This window comes from Paralichthys olivaceus, chromosome 16 (assembly GCF_024713975.1).
Source record: "Paralichthys olivaceus isolate ysfri-2021 chromosome 16, ASM2471397v2, whole genome shotgun sequence".
Classification (NCBI taxonomy): Eukaryota; Metazoa; Chordata; class Actinopteri; order Pleuronectiformes; family Paralichthyidae; genus Paralichthys; species Paralichthys olivaceus.
In genome coordinates, this window is record NC_091108.1 from 4887972 (window position 1) to 4911028 (window position 23057).

The window sequence follows — 23057 nt, forward strand, 5'->3', positions numbered from 1 at the left end:
GAGCGAGGGGTGGAGCCTGACTGAGAGCTTGAGGACACTGCACGCCCTCCTCCCCCTGCAACCTGCACCCATTGGACATTACTAGCTGTCAATCACATTATATATACAGTATATATCATATACACATCATATATTTGACTCTATATAGAACCATGACTTACAAAATGAACACCAGGGTGTATTGAGGAAGAAACGAGATGTTGATTAAATTTCAACTTTATTTTTTTTTTAAGAGAGGTACATATTTTCTTTTTAATTTCCTTTGCCTCTTCTCCTCCTTCTCTCTGTCTAGTTTCTATCTCTTCTCTTGCTTCTTCTTCTCTTTCAGCTCCTTCTTTCGCCTCTTCTCTGCCTCTTTTTTTGCTTTCTTTTGCTCCTTTACTTTCGTTGCCTTGTCCTTGTCGCTCATCAAGGCCAGTTCCTGAAAAGACAGAGACGAGTGTGTTTAGATGTTTTCTCTTTCAAAAGTCTGAATTAAAAACAAACTTAAAGTGCAACTAGTTCTTATTCAAATCAAACGGAGCTGATGTGACTTACCTGAAGCTTGATCTGTTTCAGGATGAGCATCTTTATGTCGGCCTCGTACTTGGCCGCCCACATCTGCTCAGTGTCGCTGACCAGTCTCTCCAGCTCCTTGATTTTTACTAAGCCAGCCTCCTTCTCCACCTGCTCACAACTGAGATGGTCCTCCAGAGCGTGAACTTTTGTCTCCCACTCATTCTTGTTCTGGAGGATCCTTATCTCGGTGGCTTGCTGCATGGAGATTAGTTTCTGGTTTCTGGCTTCCAGTGCTATATTCTGACTGGTGAGACTGGCGATCATCTGATCCATATGGAGAATTTTAGCCTCATGCTTGGTCACCCACGTCTCTTCTGTGACCTTGAGCAGTCTCTCCAGCTCCTTGATTTTATTGGAGCCAGCCTTCTTCTCCGCCTGCTCACAGCTGAGCTCGTCCTTCAGAGCGTTGATGTTAATGAAGCCAGCCTTCTTCTCCGCCTGCTCACGGCTGAGCTCGTCCTTCAGAGCCTTGATTTTGATGAAGCCAGCCTTCTTCTCCGCTTGCTCACGGCTGAGCTCGTCCTTCAGAGCGTTGATGTTAATGAAGCCAGCCTTCTTCTCCGCCTGCTCACGGCTGAGCTCGTCCTTCAGAGCGTTGATGTTAATGAAGCCAGCCTTCTTCTCCGCCTGCTTACGGCTGAGCTCGTCCTTCAGAGCCTTGATTTTGAAGAACCCATCCTTCTTCTCCGCCTGCTCACGGCTGAGCTCGTCCTTCAGAGCCTTGATTTTGATAATGCCAGCCTTCTTCTCTGCTTGCTCACGGCTGAGCTCGTCCTTCAGAGCCTTGATTTTGAAGAACCCATCCTTCTTCTCCGCCTGCTCACGGCTTAGCTCGTCCTTCAGAGCCTTGATTTTAATGAAGCCAGAGTTCTTCTCCGCCTGCTCACGGCTGAGCTCGTCCTTCAGAGCCTGGATTTTCATTAACCCATCCTTCTTCTCCGCCTGCTCATGGCTGAGCTCATCCTTTAGAGCCTTGATTTCTGAGCGCCAGTCAGGCTCATTCTGGAGAACTTTTGTCCCCATAGCTTTAAGCTTGGTTGTGAGCTCATCAATTTGTTTGTCCAGCGCCTGTTTCTCATGCAGAGTCCTGTCGATCACCTGTTCCCTCTGTTTTATCGAGTACTCCAGCTCATTCACCTGGTTGCACTTTTGTTTCAGGTCACGTCTGATCTTGTGGATCTCTGCCTGCTGGCTTTGATTACGAGTACTCAAAGACCTGTACTCCTTCTCTTGGATCCTCAACTCCTTCTTGGCATCCTTTAGATCGAGCTCTAGTTCCTCCTTGAGTCTTTCAAAGTCTGCATTCTGCATGCTCTCCTTTTCCTTCCGCCATGTAGCTTCTTTGCAGGACATGGCCATCCTTAAACTGGCATTTTCATGAGCCAGATTCAAATTCTCAGAGTCCAACTTCTGTTTTGCTTCAAGGAGGTCCTCAAACAATTTCTCGGAGTCTGGCACCTGAAAGACACAAACATATAACAGTTAAAAACACAGTCCCACACTCACTTTGAATTAAATGATGATGAACCAGACCAAAACAAATCATTGATTTAACCACCAGTACATTTAAATACAGTTTCTTCAATTCTGTTAAATACAGTCTCTACATATGTCACGATAGGAAATTTTGGTGCCGATTATTGTCAGAGGAAATATCACAGTTTCACGATTTACACAATTATTGATTAAATGAAAAACAAACAATAAATAGCTAATAATATAGCTAATTAACTACAATATTTATGATTATTATCAACAATATCCAGTTAGTTTTTATAGTGTAACATTTGGCCATTTAAAAGTAATTTATGTAAGCCGTTTCATTTAGTTGCCTTATTGTGGAAGGTTGGTCAGTGAATTTGTGTATCCTGTCCTCATAAGCAGTATATCTGTATGGGACTTTTATTCTGGTTCTTTGTCCAGCATTGGTGGAAATAAGGCTGTTAAGTCAGTTCCCTCTTCTCAAATAACGTTTCAGTAGTTCGTCCACACAAATTACATGACTTGTGAGAGATTTGACCACGTGGTGCACACACAAATTAAAAAAAAATCACTAGTATGCTCATGCTAGCATTCTAGCATTAGCACCAATATGATGGGTTTATTTAAAGTCCATCCCCTCGCAGAAAAATATTTTTGGGGTTTGAGCCAAACAATGGAAAAACAAAATAAAATCGTGTAAAGTGTAACACTGAAAAACATGTTTCCTGTTTAGAAACCTTACCCTTTTTGACTTGTTCTTCGGCATGTTGGCTAAATACAGGAATAGTGTAGGTTTACTGAAGTATATTCTGTCTTCTGACGGTCTCGTGTATCAAAGATTTGTGGATCTGTGGTCTGGTTTTGGAGCTGTTGTCCTCACAAGGTCTTCTCCTGAACTCTTATAGGCACTGAACCTGGCCTTGATGGCTTTGAAGTCCAGATAAATGACATTTAACAATCAAGGTCAAATATGACATCATAGACACTGTCACATGGGACATTATAGACACTTTCACATGTGACATCACAGAAACTGTCACATGGGACATTATAGACACTTTCACATGTGACATCACAGAAACTGTCACATGTGACATCACAGAAACTGTCACATGGGACACCACAGACACTGTCAGTTAAATGTGATATTAAGCAAACAGTTTTCCATGATATAAGCCCTATGAGGCAAATTATGATAAGTGAATATGGAGTATATAAAAAATTTATTTATTGATTGATCGATCAGTTTTGAAACACAGTACCACAAACTGTGTGATTTCTATTGGAACAGTACAAAAAGCACAAATATACTTTTGTTACCCAACATATGTTATAATCACTTCAAGTCTTTTTCAAACAATATTAAACTATAAAATGTCATTTCTCTTCACCAAATCGAACTTCAACACACTAGTGCTGCTTTGTAGCCTCTCGTCTATTTGGTCCGGCACCATCTTGTTTTTTTAAATCAGAAGTGACCACATTAGTAGGAGCGAGGGGTGGAGCCTGACTGAGAGCTTGAGGATACTGCACGCCCTTCTCCCCCTGCAACCTGCACCCATTGGACATTACTAGCTGTCAATCACATTATATATACAGTATATATCATATACACATCATATATTTGACTCTATATAGAACCATGACTTACAAAATGAACACCAGGGTGTATTGAGGAAGAAACGAGATGTTGATTAAATTTCAACTTTATTTTTTTTTTAAGAGAGGTACATATTTTCTTTTACATTTCTTTTGCCTCTTCTCCTCCTTCTCTCTGTCTAGTTTCTATCTCTTCTCTTGCTTCTTCTTCTCTTTCAGCTCCTTCTTTCGCCTCTTCTCTGCCTCTTTTTTTGCTTTCTTTTGCTCCTTTACTTTCGTTGCCTTGTCCTTGTCGCTCATCAAGGCCAGTTCCTGAAAAGACAGAGACGAGTGTGTTTAGATGTTTTCTCTTTCAAAAGTCTGAATAAAAAACAAACTTAAAGTGCAACAAGTTCTTATTCAAATCAAACGGAGCTGATGTGACTTACCTGAAGCTTGATCTGTTTCAGGATGAGCATCTTTATGTCGGCCTCGTACTTGGCCGCCCACATCTGCTCAGTGTCGCTGACCAGTCTCTCCAGCTCCTTGATTTTTACTAAGCCAGCCTCCTTCTCCACCTGCTCACAACTGAGATGGTCCTCCAGAGCGTGAACTTTTGTCTCCCACTCATTCTTGTTCTGGAGGATCCTTATCTCGGTGGCTTGCTGCATGGAGATTAGTTTCTGGTTTCTGGCTTCCAGTGCTATATTCTGACTGGTGAGACTGGCGATCATCTGATCCATATGGAGAATTTTAGCCTCATGCTTGGTCACCCACGTCTCTTCTGTGACCTTGAGCATTCTCTCCAGCTCCTTGATTTTATTGGAGCCAGCCTTCTTCTCCGCCTGCTCACGGCTGAGCTCGTCCTTCAGAGCGTTGATGTTAATGAAGCCAGCCTTCTTCTCTGCCTGCTCACGGCTGAGCTCCTCCTTCAGAGCCTTGATTTTGATGAAGCCAGCCTTCTTCTCCGCTTGCTCACGGCTGAGCTCCTCCTTCAGAGCCTTGATTTTGATGAAGCCAGCCTTCTTCTCCGCTTGCTCACGGCTGAGCTCGTCCTTCAGAGCGTTGATGTTAATGAAGCCAGCCTTCTTCTCCGCCTGCTCACGGCTGAGCTCGTCCTTCAGAGCCTTGATTTTGAAGAACCCATCCTTCTTCTCCGCCTGCTCACGGCTGAGCTCGTCCTTCAGAGCCTTGATTTTGAAGAACCCATCCTTCTTCTCCGCCTGCTCACGGCTTAGCTCGTCCTTCAGAGCCTTGATTTTAATGAAGCCAGAGTTCTTCTCCGCCTGCTCACGGCTGAGCTCGTCCTTCAGAGCCTGGATTTTCATTAACCCATCCTTCTTCTCCGCCTGCTCACGGCTGAGCTCATCCTTTAGAGCCTTGATTTCTGAGCGCCAGTCAGGCTCATTCTGGAGAACTTTTGTCCCCATAGCTTTAAGCTTGGTTGTGAGCTCATCAATTTGTTTGTCCAGCGCCTGTTTCTCATGCAGAGTCCTGTCGATCACCTGTTCCCTCTGTTTTATCGAGTACTCCAGCTCATTCACCTGGTTGCACTTTTGTTTCAGGTCACGTCTGATCTTGTGGATCTCTGCCTGCTGGCTTTGATTACGAGTACTCAAAGACCTGTACTCCTTCTCTTGGATCCTCAACTCCTTCTTGGCATCCTTTAGATCGAGCTCTAGTTCCTCCTTGAGTCTTTCAAAGTCTGCATTCTGCATGCTCTCCTTTTCCTTCCGCCATGTAGCTTCTTTGCAGGACATGGCCATCCTTAAACTGGCATTTTCATGAGCCAGATTCAAATTCTCAGAGTCCAACTTCTGTTTTGCTTCAAGGAGGTCCTCAAACAATTTCTCGGAGTCTGGCACCTGAAAGACACAAACATATAACAGTTAAAAACACAGTCCCACACTCACTTTGAATTAAATGTTGATGAACCAGACCAAAACAAATCATTGATTTAACCACCAGTACATTTAAATACAGTTTCTTCAATTCTGTTAAATACAGTCTCTACATATGTCACGATATGAAATTTTGGTGCCGATTATTGTCAGAGGAAATATCACAGTTTCACGATTTACACGATTATTGATTAAATGAAAAACAAACAATAAATAGCTAATAATATAGCTAATTAACTACAATATTTATGATTATTATCAACAATATCCAGTTAGTTTTTATAGTGTAACATTTGGCCATTTAAAAGTAATTTATGTAAGCCGTTTCATTTAGTTGCCTTATTGTGGAAGGTTGGTCAGTGAATTTGTGTATCCTGTCATCATAAGCAGTATATCTGTATGGGACTTTTATTCTGGTTCTTTGTCCAGCGTTGGTGGAAATAAGGCTGTTAAGTCAGTTCCCTCTTCTCAAATAACGTTTCAGTAGTTCGTCCACACAAATTACATGACTTGTGAGAGATTTGACCACGTGGTGCACACACAAATTAAAAAAAAATCACTAGTATGCTCATGCTAGCATTCTAGCATTAGCACCAATATGATGGGTTTATTTAAAGTCCATCCCCTCGCAGAAAAATATTTTTGGGGTTTGAGCCAAACAATGGAAAAACAAAATAAAATCGTGTAAAGTGTAACACTGAAAAACATGTTTCCTGTTTAGAAACCTTACCCTTTTTGACTTGTTCTTCGGCATGTTGGCTAAATACAGGAATAGTGTAGGTTTACTGAAGTATATTCTGTCTTCTGACGGTCTCGTGTATCAAAGATTTGTGGATCTGTGGTCTGGTTTTGGAGCTGTTGTCCTCACAAGGTCTTCTCCTGAACTCTTATAGGCACTGAACCTGGCCTTGATGGCTTTGAAGTCCAGATAAATGACATTTAACAATCAAGGTCAAATATGACATCATAGACACTGTCACATGGGACATTATAGACACTTTCACATGTGACATCACAGAAACTGTCACATGGGACATTATAGACACTTTCACATGTGACATCACAGAAACTGTCACATGTGACATCACAGAAACTGTCACATGGGACACCACAGACACTGTCAGTTAAATGTGATATTAAGCAAACAGTTTTCCATGATATAAGCCCTATGAGGCAAATTATGATAAGTGAATATGGAGTATATAAAAAATGTATTTATTGATTGATCGATCAGTTTTGAAACACAGTACCACAAACTGTGTGATTTCTATTGGAACAGTACAAAAAGCACAAATATACTTTTGTTACCCAACATATGTTATAATCACTTCAAGTCTTTTTCAAACAATATTAAACTATAAAATGTCATTTCTCTTCACCAAATCGAACTTCAACACACTAGTGCTGCTTTGTAGCCTCTCGTCTATTTGGTCCGGCACCATCTTGTTTTTTTAAATCAGAAGTGACCACATTAGTAGGAGCGAGGGGTGGAGCCTGACTGAGAGCTTGAGGATACTGCACGCCCTTCTCCCCCTGCAACCTGCACCCATTGGACATTACTAGCTGTCAATCACATTATATATACAGTATATATCATATACACATCATATATTTGACTCTATATAGAACCATGACTTACAAAATGAACACCAGGGTGTATTGAGGAAGAAACGAGATGTTGATTAAATTTCAACTTTATTTTTTTTTTAAGAGAGGTACATATTTTCTTTTACATTTCTCTTGCCTCTTCTCCTCCTTCTCTCTGTCTAGTTTCTATCTCTTCTCTTGCTTCTTCTTCTCTTTCAGCTCCTTCTTTCGCCTCTTCTCTGCCTCTTTTTTTGCTTTCTTTTGCTCCTTTACTTTCGTTGCCTTGTCCTTGTCGCTCATCAAGGCCAGTTCCTGAAAAGACAGAGACGAGTGTGTTTAGATGTTTTCTCTTTCAAAAGTCTGAATAAAAAACAAACTTAAAGTGCAACAAGTTCTTATTCAAATCAAACGGAGCTGATGTGACTTACCTGAAGCTTGATCTGTTTCAGGATGAGCATCTTTATGTCGGCCTCGTACTTGGCCGCCCACATCTGCTCAGTGTCGCTGACCAGTCTCTCCAGCTCCTTGATTTTTACTAAGCCAGCCTCCTTCTCCACCTGCTCACAACTGAGATGGTCCTCCAGAGCGTGAACTTTTGTCTCCCACTCATTCTTGTTCTGGAGGATCCTTATCTCGGTGGCTTGCTGCATGGAGATTAGTTTCTGGTTTCTGGCTTCCAGTGCTATATTCTGACTGGTGAGACTGGCGATCATCTGATCCATATGGAGAATTTTAGCCTCATGCTTGGTCACCCACGTCTCTTCTGTGACCTTGAGCATTCTCTCCAGCTCCTTGATTTTATTGGAGCCAGCCTTCTTCTCCGCCTGCTCACGGCTGAGCTCGTCCTTCAGAGCGTTGATGTTAATGAAGCCAGCCTTCTTCTCCGCCTGCTCACGGCTGAGCTCGTCCTTCAGAGCCTTGATTTTGAAGAACCCATCCTTCTTCTCCGCCTGCTCACGGCTGAGCTCGTCCTTCAGAGCCTTGATTTTGATAATGCCAGCCTTCTTCTCTGCTTGCTCACGGCTGAGCTCGTCCTTCAGAGCCTTGATTTTGAAGAACCCATCCTTCTTCTCCGCCTGCTCACGGCTTAGCTCGTCCTTCAGAGCCTTGATTTTAATGAAGCCAGAGTTCTTCTCCGCCTGCTCACGGCTGAGCTCGTCCTTCAGAGCCTGGATTTTCATTAACCCATCCTTCTTCTCCGCCTGCTCACGGCTGAGCTCATCCTTTAGAGCCTTGATTTCTGAGCGCCAGTCAGGCTCATTCTGGAGAACTTTTGTCCCCATAGCTTTAAGCTTGGTTGTGAGCTCATCAATTTGTTTGTCCAGCGCCTGTTTCTCATGCAGAGTCCTGTCGATCACCTGTTCCCTCTGTTTTATCGAGTACTCCAGCTCATTCACCTGGTTGCACTTTTGTTTCAGGTCACGTCTGATCTTGTGGATCTCTGCCTGCTGGCTTTGGTTACGAGTACTCAAAGACCTGTACTCCTTCTCTTGGATCCTCAACTCCTTCTTGGCATCCTTTAGATCGAGCTCTAGTTCCTCCTTGAGTCTTTCAAAGTCTGCATTCTGCATGCTCTCCTTTTCCTTCCGCCATGTAGCTTCTTTGCAGGACATGGCCATCCTTAAACTGGCATTTTCATGAGCCAGATTCAAATTCTCAGAGTCCAACTTCTGTTTTGCTTCAAGGAGGTCCTCAAACAATTTCTCGGAGTCTGGCACCTGAAAGACACAAACATATAACAGTTAAAAACACAGTCCCACACTCACTTTGAATTAAATGTTGATGAACCAGACCAAAACAAATCATTGATTTAACCACCAGTACATTTAAATACAGTTTCTTCAATTCTGTTAAATACAGTCTCTACATATGTCACGATATGAAATTTTGGTGCCGATTATTGTCAGAGGAAATATCACAGTTTCACGATTTACACGATTATTGATTAAATGAAAAACAAACAATAAATAGCTAATAATATAGCTAATTAACTACAATATTTATGATTATTATCAACAATATCCAGTTAGTTTTTATAGTGTAACATTTGGCCATTTAAAAGTAATTTATGTAAGCCGTTTCATTTAGTTGCCTTATTGTGGAAGGTTGGTCAGTGAATTTGTGTATCCTGTCATCATAAGCAGTATATCTGTATGGGACTTTTATTCTGGTTCTTTGTCCAGCGTTGGTGGAAATAAGGCTGTTAAGTCAGTTCCCTCTTCTCAAATAACGTTTCAGTAGTTCGTCCACACAAATTACATGACTTGTGAGAGATTTGACCACGTGGTGCACACACAAATTTAAAAAAAATCACTAGTATGCTCATGCTAGCATTCTAGCATTAGCACCAATATGATGGGTTTATTTAAAGTCCATCCCCTCGCAGAAAAATATTTTTGGGGTTTGAGCCAAACAATGGAAAAACAAAATAAAATCGTGTAAAGTGTAACACTGAAAAACATGTTTCCTGTTTAGAAACCTTACCCTTTTTGACTTGTTCTTCGGCATGTTGGCTAAATACAGGAATAGTGTAGGTTTACTGAAGTATATTCTGTCTTCTGACGGTCTCGTGTATCAAAGATTTGTGGATCTGTGGTCTAGTTTTGGAGCTGTTGTCCTCACAAGGTCTCCTCAAGAACTCTTATAGGCACTGAACATGGCCTTTATGGCTTTGAAGTCCAGATAAATGACATTTAACAATCAAGGTCAAATATGACATCATAGACACTGTCACATGGGACATTATAGACACTGTCACATGTGACATCACAGAAACTGTCACATGGGATCCCAGACACTGTCACATGTGACATCACAGAAACTGTCACATGTGACATCACAGAAACTGTCACATGGGACACCACAGACACTGTCAGTTAAATGTGATATTAAGCAAACAGTTTTCCATGATATAAGCCCTATGAGGCAAATTATGATAAGTGAATATGGAGTATATAAAAAATGTATTTATTGATTGACCGATCAGTTTTGAAACACAGTACCACAAACTGTGTGATTTCTATTGGAACAGTACAAAAAGCACAAATATACTTTTGTTACCTAACATATGTTATAATCACTTCAAGTCTTTTTCAAACAATATTAAACTATAAAATGTCATTTCTCTTCACCAAATCGAACTTCAACACACTAGTGCTATTTTATTGGACTTTTTGCACAAGAGGCATTAAGATGGGGGGGGGGGGGGGGTTTGGTTCAACACATGTCACCGTCAGCTGCCTCTAAAATCCGAACAATCCATTTACCACATTATATGTGTGTGTGTGTGTGTGTGTGTGGGTATGATGGAAACCTGGGGAGTTGTTACAAACACACTTTTCACCTCCCAGACTGGTTTAAATACTACAGACTCAATAGCCAGAGAAATTAAGGTTAGGACATAAACACACAAAACAACGGCTATGTTGACTTATTAAAAATTCATTTTTGACTGTGTTCACAGACCAGATTCACTCATTCACGCTGAAGTATAAAAGAATACAAACATATGAATGGCCCAACAGTCATTTTTAATCCAATCAAGCATCATCAAAAACTGGGCTGTGGGGGCTGTAAATATGTGTGTGTTTTCATGTATGTCTGTGTTTTTGTCATCCCGGAATGACCACTGCCGCTCAGATTTTCCCACATCACCAGATCACTTCAGTGAAAGACACAATAAATGCAAATTCACAAAACTAGCTACACTTCAATGATAGGATTGTTAAGACATATTAACATAGTAACCTCTGGACTGAAAGAAAGTGTTGCAGTTTAATTGCAGGCTCTGAGTAGTTTCTAAATAAGGCAAATGCTACATGCACTTAATCCCGTGCACAATTTAATTGAGCACACAGACATTTAGACGTGCACACACATGGTTGCAGTAACACAGCACGATACTATTTGTTGTTTGCTCGATCATCAGTTTCAAAAACATCACGGTCTGAAAGATGTAAAAACGACACATGCATAGAAAATTATTCCACTGGCATCTATCAGCTCCTCCTCCTCTTCTCTGATTGCAGTGCATCAGTCTGGATAAGTTTGTGGCCTTCACAGACGAGTCCCAGATGATCCACCAAGCCTTGTACCTGCTGGAGGAGAATAAATTCTGGGCGGGCGTGGTCTTCATGGATATGTACCCCTGGTCCACAAGTGTTCCGCCACACGTCAAGTATAAGATCCGCATGGACATCGATGCAGTGGAGCGCACCAACAAAATCAAAGACAGGTCAGTAAGAGAACTTCCGAAGCTTTTTAGATCTTGAAGTTATCTGTTGTATACAAACTAGTGATTTTTTAGCATTTGCACCTATAGTTTTTTTAATATTAATATTTGAGACAGCAAAAAGTTAAAGCAGTCGTGTATTTCAACCCCCGTCCCCAAACTTTTCAACTTCTGATCACCAAAATAAAAGTGCCAGAGACTTGCAACCCAAATTAAACCCAAAGGGTCCTGACCTCTGGTTTGGAAATCACCAGAAACGTCTATCCATCAAACAATCATGAAAACCTGCTGATCTGATACTTTTCATGTTGTTAACGGCATATTCATTAATTAATGGATTTGTTAATGGAAAGTTGTTCCACCTGCTCTTATTGTTTTTCAAAAACCTCCTTATAGTTTTACATTAAGTCGATATCTGATCCTTCATCCCCCCATGTGAAGCTGTTACGTGCATTTTCTTTTCCTTTTCATCTCCAGTGTGTCAACAGCCCCCGAGAGAGAACAAACACTTTTTATAAGCACTGTTTATAGCGCATCCAACTGTGTGTAATGGATCCACTGGGAGTCCTGCTGCGACACAACTGAATAATCAGATTGTAGGAGGGCTTTGCCTCAGACTTATCTGCTTAAGTAAAAGCTGTGTACGTGTTTGTTTGTGTGTGTACGTGTGTGTGTGTGTGTGTGTGTGTGTGTGTGTGTGTGTGTGTGTGTGTGTGTGTGTGTGTGTGTGTGTGTGTGTGTGTGTGCAGCTTTACAGACTTTGGCTTCAGGATGTTTTATTATTTAAATGTTTTGAATAGAAAAAAAACACTCAAACCATTCAGTTGTATCACAGGTCATGTGATCAATGATGTAGTGTAACATCATCATCAGGAGAATAAAACCTCACAGACATGAATCAATCATTCCCTGTGACTCCCACCCCTCAGGTACTGGGACCCCGGCCCCCGAGCTGACCCCATGGAGGACCAGAGGTACATCTGGGGAGGCTTTGCATACCTGCAGGACATGATCGAACACGGCATCATCAAGCTTCACACAGACAACGACTGGCCGCTCGGGGTCTACGTCCAGCAGATGCCTTATCCTTGTTACGTGGATGATCAGTGAGTAAACCGCTCACTGCGCATGACTTTACCCACAAGTCAATGTAACATACACAACGCATAATCATAAAGTTCAACTATATACGGTCTGTGCGGACGTCTGAGGGTTTCATAAATCTCAAAAAGACTTCAGGCAGGTAAACAAATATAAAAATTAAAATAAATTAAAAAAGGTGAAAAAAAGAAATAATAACCTCCTGAGAAAGAGAGAGAAGGAAAACCAGAAATGAAAGTACTGTATTATATTTATATGTATAAATTAAAAGGTAATACCAGAAAAACAATCATACAATATACATAGACTCGAAATAACGTCATTGGCAGCGTTCGTATCCGGGATATTTTGGCTTAATTCGTGTCGTCCATCATTACATACTGTTTTCCATGTGGTCGGATCTATGGGGTCACTCACAGTGTTATTTTTGACACTGACACCAGAGGATGCTTAGATCTTTTCTCACCGGGGTTTACTCTGTCTCCAGCTTCATGATCACACTGAACCGCTGCTTCCCGATGTTCATGGTGCTCGCCTGGATCTACTCTGTGTCCATGACGGTGAAGAGCATCGTGCTGGAGAAGGAGCTGCGCCTCAAGGAGACCCTCAAGGCCATGGGGGTCGACAACGGTGCCATCTGGTACACGTGGTTCATCGACAGCTTCGTCATGATGACTGCGAGCACGGCGCTGCTCACCTCCATCATCATGGTGAGATAACAGGAGGAGGACAGAGGGACAGGGGGTTTAATAGCCGGTGTGGAGGTGTAATGTCTTGCGGTGTATAATAGCATCCTCTTGTGGAACATTTACAAAAAACAATCCTCAAACTTCCAGTGGTGTGTGGGTAAATATCATCTCATCACTATCCGTCTCTTTTGTCCTCTCAGGGTGGGAAAGTGCTGAATTACAGCGACCCTGTCCTCATCTTCTTCTTCCTGCTGACGTTCACCGTCACCACCATCATGCAGTGCTTCTTGATGAGCGTGTTCTTCAACAAGGCCAACCTGGCGGCGGCGTGCAGCGGCATCATCTACTTCACCCTCTACCTGCCTCACGTCCTCTGCTTCGCCTGGCAGGACCGCATCACCAAAAACATGAAGTTGGCAGCTGTATGTCCAAGAGTGTTTTTACCTCAACACTTTTTTAGAAAAAGACAAAAACACAGATGTTGATTGAGCACAGTTAAGATAAACTGAATTTAGTCCAGTTTCTACTGTATATGTAGATATTCTTCATCGCTAAATACGTAAATCCTGTTTGTATCCTTCTTGGCACATCAGAGCTTGTTGTCTCCGGTGGCGTTCGGCTTCGGGACAGAGTACCTGTCTCGGTACGAGGAGCAGGGTCTGGGTCTGCAGTGGGACAACATCCAGACCAGCCCGTTAGAGAAGGACACCTACTCCTTCCTCACCTCCGTCCTCATGATGGCACTGGATGCTGTCCTCTACGGTGTCCTTGCCTGGTATCTGGACAATGTCTTCCCAGGTTTGGCTGCGAATACACTGTGTGATTCACCAGATTTCTAACATGTCACAGGTTGTAGTAGTTCTCATCAACTCTCCCCTCCACAGGACAGTACGGCATTGGTCAGAAATTCTACTTCCCATTTCAGCCCTCGTACTGGCAAAGATCTGCATCTTCTCACTCAGAGATGGATGATCCAGGTCAGTATCACTGCACATGGTACTGAGTCCCACATAACCTGCATGAGTTTGGACTGTTGGATGGATTTTTTGGAATCATGAGCCCGTCTCGACAAAATGATAAAACAGTTAAGACGTGAACCCAACACAAGATCTTTTCACACGTCTCCTCCAGATCCTGAGAAACCTGAACCAGACGACCTGGAGAAGAATGTGGAGGGCAGAGATACGCCAGAGATTTACACCTGCAATGGCTCCAGCAGGAGAACGTGCAAGCACCAAGGCAAGAGGAGGCAGCTGGAGAGAGAGAAGGAGCTGCTGAGACGACAGCAGGAAACTCCCAACGAGGACGAGGAGGGTCAGGACTCAGGGAGGGAAGGTGAGGACACAGACACACAACCTGAGATTAACTGAAGTGCATGTGGGAAACGCTCTGAGGACATCTGGTGGACAGGCAGAGTAACACATCACACCTGGAAGAAAGAAAGAGAAAAGATGAGATGTGAGAAAGAAGAAGAAGAAGAAATGGAATAGACAGCAATGGCTGATATGGACATTGAAAATGTAATATTTTGTGCATTATATGTGTTAGGAAATAAAATATAAACCCAATAGGACTTGTCAGGTTCCTGGTTTGTGAATGTCAGGAATGATTAGATTAAATATCATTAATTTGAGGGACTAAGACACTTCTCATTTAACATTTTGCATTTTAATTTGATATGAAGACCCCCTCTACTTTGTTCATCCATTATATTTTTAATTTATAATTTATCTGTTTTCCAATGCAGGCCAGTTGTTCTTTGAGCCCGAACCTGTGGGCCTGATGTTGGGGGTGCAGATCCAGGAGCTGGTGAAGGTGTTCCACGGAAGCTCTCGACCAGCGGTCAACTGTCTCAACATCAACTTCTACGAAGGACAGATCACGTCCTTCTTAGGTCACAACGGGGCCGGAAAAACCACAACTATGTATGTATCAGATTTCATATCATATAATTTAAAATAATATAAGATAAGATAATATAAGATAATATATCGATGTTTTACTGTTTTCCAGGTCCATCCTGACTGGACTGTTCCCTCCTACATCTGGCACAGCCTTCATTAATGGAAGAGACATTAGGACGGACATAGACATCATCCGTTCTTCTATGGGCATGTGTCCTCAACACAACATCCTCTTCAAACAGTGAGTTATGCTGAAGATGCTTTTAAAGTTCAGTTCAGTGTGATTAAATGATTTACCTGCACAAAATAACTTCAAACTTGTTGAACAAAAGAGAAAAATGAACAGAAAATACAAGAATTATTCCATTCAGCCTTGATACAGTGTGGAACCGACAGATCTTACACTTCCTCTGTAAACACAGTTTTATTACTGCTGCTGTTTTTATTCCAGTCTCACAGTGGAAGAGCACATCCTGTTCTACTCGCTGCTGAAGGGTCGGACTCAGGCGGAGGCAGAGAAGGAGGTCGAGGACATGCTGGTGGATCTCGGGCTGCCTCACAAGAGACACGATGAGGCTCAGAACCTCTCAGGTCAACCATTTGTTTTTCCTGTGTGTACATATGTGTGTGTGTGTTAGAGAGAGGATGAGAAGGTTTCATGTATTATTTTATCCATATTCATATATTTTCATACATTCGTTATCTTGCAGGAGGAATGCAGAGGAAACTGTCTGTTGCCATGGCATTCGTCGGAGGGTCAAAGGTCGTCATCCTGGATGAACCCACCTCGGGAGTAGACCCATATTCCAGGAGATCTATTTGGGATCTCCTGTTAAAATACAGAACTGGTAACTGAGAGAAGTCACAAATCCACATTTTCTTCTATATGTGTGTAAATGCTCATTTCATAGCGGCAGGTACACATCTCACCCCGGCCTCCACTTCTTCTTCTTCCTCTTAAACTTAAGAGGACCAACAAATCCAAATCTGTTGCAGCTTCTCCTGAGGCCCTTGAATTAAGTAGTGAAATGATCAAACAGAAAAATTCAGCTACACAGTTACAACAAAAGCAAAAAGATGGAGTCATAAAATCAACGTGTTTTAGAATTTGTTGACAAAAGCACTTGAAAACTATGGTTAACTATTTTTTTTACAGCTAGACTGGACTGGAATTTCCCTTTGATTCAGCAGAAGCTCTCTTTTATTCAGTTATCTCATGTTTGAAATGTTTATTGCAGCAGAGCATATTCAGAGTTTGGCCTCGAGGCTCAGACCTCATATATAGTATTTTAGATCACTTTCACCTACATCTTACACACTGCACCTTTACATAGACGGCCACATTAGGAGGATTGTATTTATTTATTTGTGAGGGACAAAAGTTTCGAAACACTACATGTAAAGTGCCTATCAGATGCTATGCCTTATGCAAGACGGGAAGGTTTGGCATAGTTCTTGATTGTTATTTAATTCGATTGTTATTTAAACTCTCGTGCAGGCCGGACAGTGATTCTGTCGACCCATCACATGGACGAGGCCGACTTGCTGAGCGACCGCATCGCCATCCTCTCCAAGGGACAGCTGCACTGCTGCGGATCCCCGCTCTTCCTCAAGAACTGTTTCGGAGTTGGTTTCTATCTGACGCTCGTAAGACGCATGAAGGACCTGAGGAAGAGGGAGGTGAGTTTCAACTCTGACACCAAGTCAACCAGCTGCAGTCTTGTATCTCTGCCTTTTATATCGTTTCCCATTGTTTCTGTCAGAACGACTGTGACTGCGCCTCAGACTGTTCCTGCTCCTGCTCCATATGCACCGCATACAAAGACCAGTCTCAGAACCAGTCCCAGCACCTGGACCGAGTTCTGGATGGTGAGTGTGACTCCTGCATCTCTCACCAGCTCCTCAGCGACGACGCAGAAACAAAACATTACTTTTCCACATTTATAATTTAGAGGTGATATTGACCCAACAGCCTTTTTCCTCCTAATTCTGCCTGAGGACTCTGTGCTTGAGAGGCAGTGCCATGAAGTTGTCCCAGCACGAATTACTAATGCATCTTACAGCTTGAATAATTATGTTTGTTTTCAGTTTTTTTTTTTTTGTCATAGTAAGCAGTTTCCCGCTCCTTCCTTCGTCGTCTTGGTTTCTGCTATTTTTGGGAACACGTTATTCTTTAAAAACTTTTTCTTCCTCAGGGGACATAGAAAACATCACCAGCCTCATCCACCACCATGTCCCAGATGCCAAACTGATTGAGATGATTGGACAGGAGCTCACCTACCTGCTCCCTAATAAAGGATTCAAGCACCGTGCGTACGCCAGCCTGTTCAGGGAGCTGGAGGAGACTCTGAATGATATGGGCCTCAGCAGTTTTGGCATCTCGGACACATCATTAGAGGAGGTAGGGACTTTTTCTAACTTAAAAGTGCTGTGGATGTACTTTTAATCAAGTTCTGTACTTCAGTAAATTTAAAATGAAATATTCTCAATACTGTTGAAAAGTTTTTACTCCACAAAAAACTTCTCAACAAAAAATCTGACTCATTATATTGATATTATATATTAATTTGTTCCCTTTGTAAATGTTACTCTTCATCTGAAAACATTCCTGGTTTTAACAGAATCCTCGAGTTTGGAAAAGTACAAACCTGTATCCTGTAAGATCTGAGATTAAAACAGGAACTTTTTGTTTAATGAGTGGATCTTAAAATATATATTTCTTCCCCCAGATATTCATAAAGGTCACTGCAGATGGAGAAGCAGCGAATAATTCCACCACTCCTGGTAAATACCACCACTGATTTATTCTACATGGCCTTTTCCTGGAATTGAATTTCTGACCCTCTGCCCCGTCTCTCTAACGTGTTGTTGAAGCACTTGTTAGCTGTTATTGTTGTGTCCCCCAACAGACCTGTAAGCTCTCACTTCAGCTGCTGTACTTGTGGTGCGGAGCATCATTCGTCTAGTTTGTGTTCATGTGTTGTGTCTCACTTTTGTGTCGCACTCCCACCTCTAGAGCAGTGGATGTTAAAGCGGAGAAAAAACGATTCTGGTGTAGAGGGAGACGAAGGTCAGAGACCCGAGAGCCACTTATCGACTCATCTGCTGGACCTGGTCGCTCACAAGAAAATTCTGTTGATTATAAATTATTTACTTTTTTTAACGTGGAGTTATCGCATAAGAACAAATTTGATATTTGTATGAGGCTTCCATGACTACATAACAATAATAGGGACGACCCTACGACCCTAGACTCTAAGAAAAGGAGGAAGAGGAAGATTCGTTTTTCTATTTTGCGTTTTGTGAATAAACTCAATAATTTATTAATAATAAACTTTTCAATATTACATCAAAACTTTGAAGGTAATATAAAACTCCTGACATTAACAAATATAACTGCCCTTATACAAAAGGCCTTGTGTAGATGAATTGGTTCAATTCTTTTCTTCAGTCTCTCAACATTTAGAATTTATCCTCGAAATGCAAAAACACGATCTTCCTCTTTTCATTGTTTTCTTGAATCCTGAATCCGTAAACAACAGATACAATATTTTTTTGAATAAAAATATTTTCTCAAAATTTTTGCAGCGATGACAAAGTGAAGTTTGATTCATTTGGTGGTCATGAGTGATCCAGGTCTGGGAAGATGAACATGTGCAGCACGCAGGAAGCTTTCAGAAAATAAGTTCTGCTGCTTCATTGCTCGTTTCTTTCTGCTTCAAATTAAGATATTTACTCATTTATACTTTAGACCTTCACAGAAAAAAACCCAGAAACCTCAGATGACTTTTAGCTGCTGATCCCAAACCTGCTTCTGCAACTTTATAGCTCTGCCTAAGCAAATGTTTTCCTGACACATTTTTAAGAGCAATACTTACTGTGTCTATTCTTTTCACTCCAGAACACAATGGCGTGAACGGCACTACCCATGGTGCATCAGACAGCAGTGCAGGAAAGGGCTCCCGGCAGGTGAAAGGTGCCGCTCTGACCTCGAAGCAGTTCCACGCGCTGCTCGTGAAGAGGTTTCACCACGCCAGCAGAAGCCAGAAAGACTTCCTGGCACAGGTTTGTGCCGTTGAAATCCATTTTTTACTTTATGTTATTTTTAATAGACTTCCAGATTCTGGTGACGGATTTATTCCTGTGTGATTTCAGATCGTCCTTCCTGCCAGCTTCGTCCTGATCGCTCTGATCTTCACCACGATCGTCCCTCCGTTTGGAGAGTACCCCAGTCTGACTCTAACTCCCTGGATGTACGGAGAACAGTTCACTTTCTTCAGGTCAGACCTCTGTGACAAAAAACACTGTAAACTTGACTTTTGTACTTTTACTGGAAATATCTGAACATATCTGAAAACCTTCACCTGTGATGTCACATCTGTGTGTGTTCTCTCTTTAGCAACGAGCAGCCGTTCGACCCCAAAATGAAACACTTCACGGAGCGTCTGTCAGCTCCACCCGGCCTGGGGACACGCTGCATGGAAGGAGAACCACTAGGGTGAGTATCAGGACTGTTAACAGATAGTACAGTACATTACTCAGAATACTTGGTGCAGGATTCCTGGACCATTTAAAGATAATGATGAAAAGAAATCCCCTTCTCGATGACTGAGAATCATCCTGTTGACATATTTCAAACATATCATAGACTGAAAATAAAGATGGATGACTTGACAGTACCCGCCTGGTAGCCAGCTGCAGTATAAATCCTACCTCCTCCATGTTAGCAGATGGGATATGGACCAAACTAAATATAAAAATTCAAGATGGCAGCTTGATAACCAGAAATGCGGCTTCCTTTCTTGATAGTGGGAGGAAGCTGTGAAGTGTCGTCCATCTTTATCTGCAGAGATTCAACACAGTTTACTGAATATAAAAAATTATAAATCACACATTGCAGAACTGCCTCTAAAAGCTCAGTGATTTTACCATTTCTCTTTACTCCTCTCCACCCAGAATGCCCTGCGGTAACATCACATCAGCGTGGGCGTTTCCCGACGTCCCCCCTGTTGTCAGCAATATCTTAGAGAGTCCTGAGTGGAACCAGAGAAACCCGTCTCCGACCTGCTTGTGCAGCTCCAGTAAGAAGCTGACCATGATGCCCATCTGTCCCGCCGGAGCCGGAGGCCTTCCCCCTCGCCAGCGAACCGAGGCCACGGGAGACACCGTTCTGGATCTGACAAACAGGAACATCTCCGACTTCCTGGTTAAAACCTACCCCAGTCTAATAAGAACCAGGCAGGTTTTTATCAAATGTTAGGACATATCACACAAACATGTCAAAACGAGAATAAAGGTGTAAAAATAATGAAATATGACGTGTTTGCTGTGTAAATCTTTGTGTTTATTAATCAGCCTGTTTCAATACATTTCTGTTTAATCAAACTCTGATTTCCATTTCACAGTTTGAAGAGCAAATACTGGGTGAATGAGCAAAGGTAATGAACTTTACGTTGTTGCTCAGGGTTTCTGCAGAGTCTTAAAATATGTTTAAATATTAGGCACCAGGTTGAATAGGTTTAGTTTGGTCTTAATTATGGTAATGTTCATTTAACACTAATTAAGACAGCCTTGAAATTAGTTTTTTTAAGAAAAATGTTCTACTGGTCTTCATAGTTTCCTTCTCAAAGATACGTATACAAACAAGACCAACATGGAACTGAGAACTGATCGTCTACAAACATATCAGTCGAGTTGACTCAGAATGTCTGTAAGAAAGACTAGATATCCACTGTCTCTACTCAATTACTTCACCTTATCTTGAATTACTAACAGATACTCCTTCGTATCTGTCGTACTTGACAAAGGTCTTAAATTTAATTAACTACGTTCTTAAAAAGTCTGAAATTTCTCCCGGAAACCCTGATTGCTGTTCGCCTCTTTCCTCTTGTGCACCATTCATTACAACTTTTAAAGTGCGGTTCATGTGGAGTAATGAGTGTAAATCTGTTCCCAGGTACGGGGGTCTGTCAGTAGGAGGACAACTTCCCATCCTGAACGTGAACCCCAAAGACATCCAGACTGTTTTCCATCAGCTCGGACAGATCCTCAACATCACAGGGGTATTTACTGGCTCGACTTCTTTACTTCACAAACAAGATTAATGTTATTACAATCTGTTTCTGATGAATGTTTTTATTTTATAGGGTTACTATTCAGAACTTGCCCTGCGGGAGATTGGTCCTTTCTTACGATACATGGAAAGTGAATTTAATGTGAAGGTAAGAGTTGTTCTGCTCTAACCGCTGAGTGGTGGATGTATCTGCACTTTCCTTTTAAATTACAAACTTTTCAACTTTGTCATATCACAGGAACACTGACTGAAGCTCAAAGTGCTTGTTTTAATGGCTCGGCCTCCCACTTAAAATAATGGAGGGTTTTATGTAATGTCATGTAACTGTCAGCCGGCAGGTCCACGTATTGTAGATCAGCTCTGTAATCATCGCGTCAGAGGCGTGTGAGATGTGCTCAATTAACTCTGCTCTCGGCTGTCAGGTCTGGTATAATAACAAAGGCTGGCACGCCATGGTGGCTTTCATGAATGTGGCCAACAACGCCATCCTGAGGGCCTTCTTACCCCCAGGGGCCAACCCTGTGAAGTTTGGAATCACAGCCATCAACCATCCGCTAAACCTCACGAAAGAGCAGCTCTCTGAAGTCACTGTGTGAGTGTTTGTATTTATTAATTTGATTCTTTTTGTACATTAAGCAACAGAATATATCAAAATCACGTATAACTTTAAATTTGAGATCCTTTAATCACCACAGTAAATCTAGACAAGCAGATTTTTTGAAGGATACTATGGACTTTTTAAACATACTGACTTCACTGACTTCCTCCTTCAGGTTGACCACCTCAGTGGACGCCGTGGTGGCGATCTGTGTTATTTTCGCCATGTCCTTCATCCCCGCCAGCTTCATCCTCTACCTCATCCAGGAGCGGGTCACCAAGGCCAAACACCTGCAGTTTGTCAGCGGCGTGAGTCCGTTAGTTTACTGGGTGGCCAACTTCTTCTGGGACATGGTGAGTCGGGGACGGTTGGAATCAATGTCCAATACTAATTTCAAAGGTTCAACTCTTGAAGGAGATTGATATCACCTTTCTTTTGATTTTTGCGGATTAATTTTAAATGACTTGTGTTTCTCGTTTCTAGATTAATTACTCTCTCAGCACTGCAATGGTGATCGGCATTTTCATGGCTTTTGACAAAAAGTGTTACACGTCACCGACCAACCTGCCTGCACTGATCGCACTGCTCCTCCTCTATGGGTAAGACTTTGACCGGTTTCATTTAGTCCGAGTTGTTTCCCACAAAATCACAAATGATAAGAGAAAGAGGAACTGGATCATTTCACCTACATGGGAATCCAGACACAAAACCCAATACATGAATGACTTCAAGGAGGTGAAATAAACTAAATACTAAATAATCTGATTACTGTCATTTATTCCTCTTACAGATGGTCGGTGACGCCCATGATGTATCCTCTGTCCTACATATTCGACATCCCGAGCACCGCGTACGTCTCCCTGTCCTGCATCAACCTGTTCATAGGCATCAACAGCAGCGCCATCACCTTCATCCTGGAGCTTTTTGAAAACAATCGGGTAAGAAGACGCAAAAACAAACTCAGATAATACAAGATAAGACTCCCGTTATTTAACTTGGTGATCATTGAACTCAATGAGATTCAGTTTCACAGGTTTCATTTCACTCAACGTCTCCGAATCTGCAAGATTTCCAAAACTTTACATCAGCTACTGATCGCATATAAAATCTGTCCTTAAAATAAGAAACACCAATAAACTGCAGTTTTACTTGCATCTCACATCACTGAAAAGGTTCAAGTTAAACAAAAACACAAGTTATTTTAATACTACTACTACTAGTAATAATACTTCTAATAATAGGTTAATAGTGTTTGCAGTGGTATGAGCTGTGTTTTAGAACAAGCTACTTTTGAAAATGCAAAAAAAAGGTTAATTCACCTCAAGATATTTCTCCCACAACCAAACTGACCAAAT

General features: G+C 41.9%; 4 protein-coding genes across 5 annotated transcripts in view; 1 reads left to right on the forward strand and 3 right to left on the reverse strand.

The window, feature by feature from the left end:
• Positions 1-23057, forward strand: part of LOC109646879 (retinal-specific phospholipid-transporting ATPase ABCA4-like) — a 47120-nt gene that overhangs the window by 17339 nt on the left and 6724 nt on the right. Inside the window, exons 13-39 of one of the 2 annotated variants that reach the window (XM_069510832.1) lie at positions 11135-11340; positions 12267-12443; positions 12926-13148; positions 13328-13549; positions 13721-13925; positions 14012-14104; positions 14259-14462; positions 14875-15052; positions 15141-15272; positions 15483-15622; positions 15742-15879; positions 16530-16711; positions 16795-16900; positions 17227-17432; positions 17761-17815; positions 18048-18101; positions 18933-19096; positions 19187-19311; positions 19431-19529; positions 19988-20269; positions 20437-20469; positions 20988-21093; positions 21178-21252; positions 21527-21696; positions 21878-22055; positions 22186-22301; positions 22493-22640. In XM_069510832.1, the coding sequence (XP_069366933.1) occupies positions 11135-11340; positions 12267-12443; positions 12926-13148; positions 13328-13549; positions 13721-13925; positions 14012-14104; positions 14259-14462; positions 14875-15052; positions 15141-15272; positions 15483-15622; positions 15742-15879; positions 16530-16711; positions 16795-16900; positions 17227-17432; positions 17761-17815; positions 18048-18101; positions 18933-19096; positions 19187-19311; positions 19431-19529; positions 19988-20269; positions 20437-20469; positions 20988-21093; positions 21178-21252; positions 21527-21696; positions 21878-22055; positions 22186-22301; positions 22493-22640 (4017 nt within the window). The remainder of the gene's footprint in view (positions 1-11134; positions 11341-12266; positions 12444-12925; positions 13149-13327; positions 13550-13720; positions 13926-14011; positions 14105-14258; positions 14463-14874; positions 15053-15140; positions 15273-15482; positions 15623-15741; positions 15880-16529; positions 16712-16794; positions 16901-17226; positions 17433-17760; positions 17816-18047; positions 18102-18932; positions 19097-19186; positions 19312-19430; positions 19530-19987; positions 20270-20436; positions 20470-20987; positions 21094-21177; positions 21253-21526; positions 21697-21877; positions 22056-22185; positions 22302-22492; positions 22641-23057) is intronic. The other variant, XM_069510833.1, reaches the window with a different exon arrangement.
• Positions 201-2978, reverse strand: LOC138405042 (flagellar attachment zone protein 1-like). The gene is made up of 3 exons (XM_069510835.1): positions 2783-2978; positions 538-2016; positions 201-421 (listed from the first exon to the last, which is right to left on the reverse strand). The coding sequence occupies exons 1-3, from the start codon at positions 2804-2806 to the stop codon at positions 296-298; spliced, it is 1629 nt and encodes a 542-aa protein (XP_069366936.1). The 5' UTR covers positions 2807-2978; the 3' UTR covers positions 201-295.
• Positions 3731-6453, reverse strand: LOC138405043 (flagellar attachment zone protein 1-like). Its single transcript, XM_069510836.1, has 3 exons — positions 6250-6453; positions 4068-5483; positions 3731-3951 (listed from the first exon to the last, which is right to left on the reverse strand). The coding sequence occupies exons 1-3, from the start codon at positions 6271-6273 to the stop codon at positions 3826-3828; spliced, it is 1566 nt and encodes a 521-aa protein (XP_069366937.1). The 5' UTR covers positions 6274-6453; the 3' UTR covers positions 3731-3825.
• Positions 7247-9739, reverse strand: LOC138405045 (flagellar attachment zone protein 1-like). The gene is made up of 3 exons (XM_069510838.1): positions 9591-9739; positions 7535-8824; positions 7247-7418 (listed from the first exon to the last, which is right to left on the reverse strand). Exons 1-3 carry the CDS (start codon positions 9612-9614, stop codon positions 7293-7295), a joined length of 1440 nt encoding a protein of 479 aa, XP_069366939.1. The 5' UTR covers positions 9615-9739; the 3' UTR covers positions 7247-7292.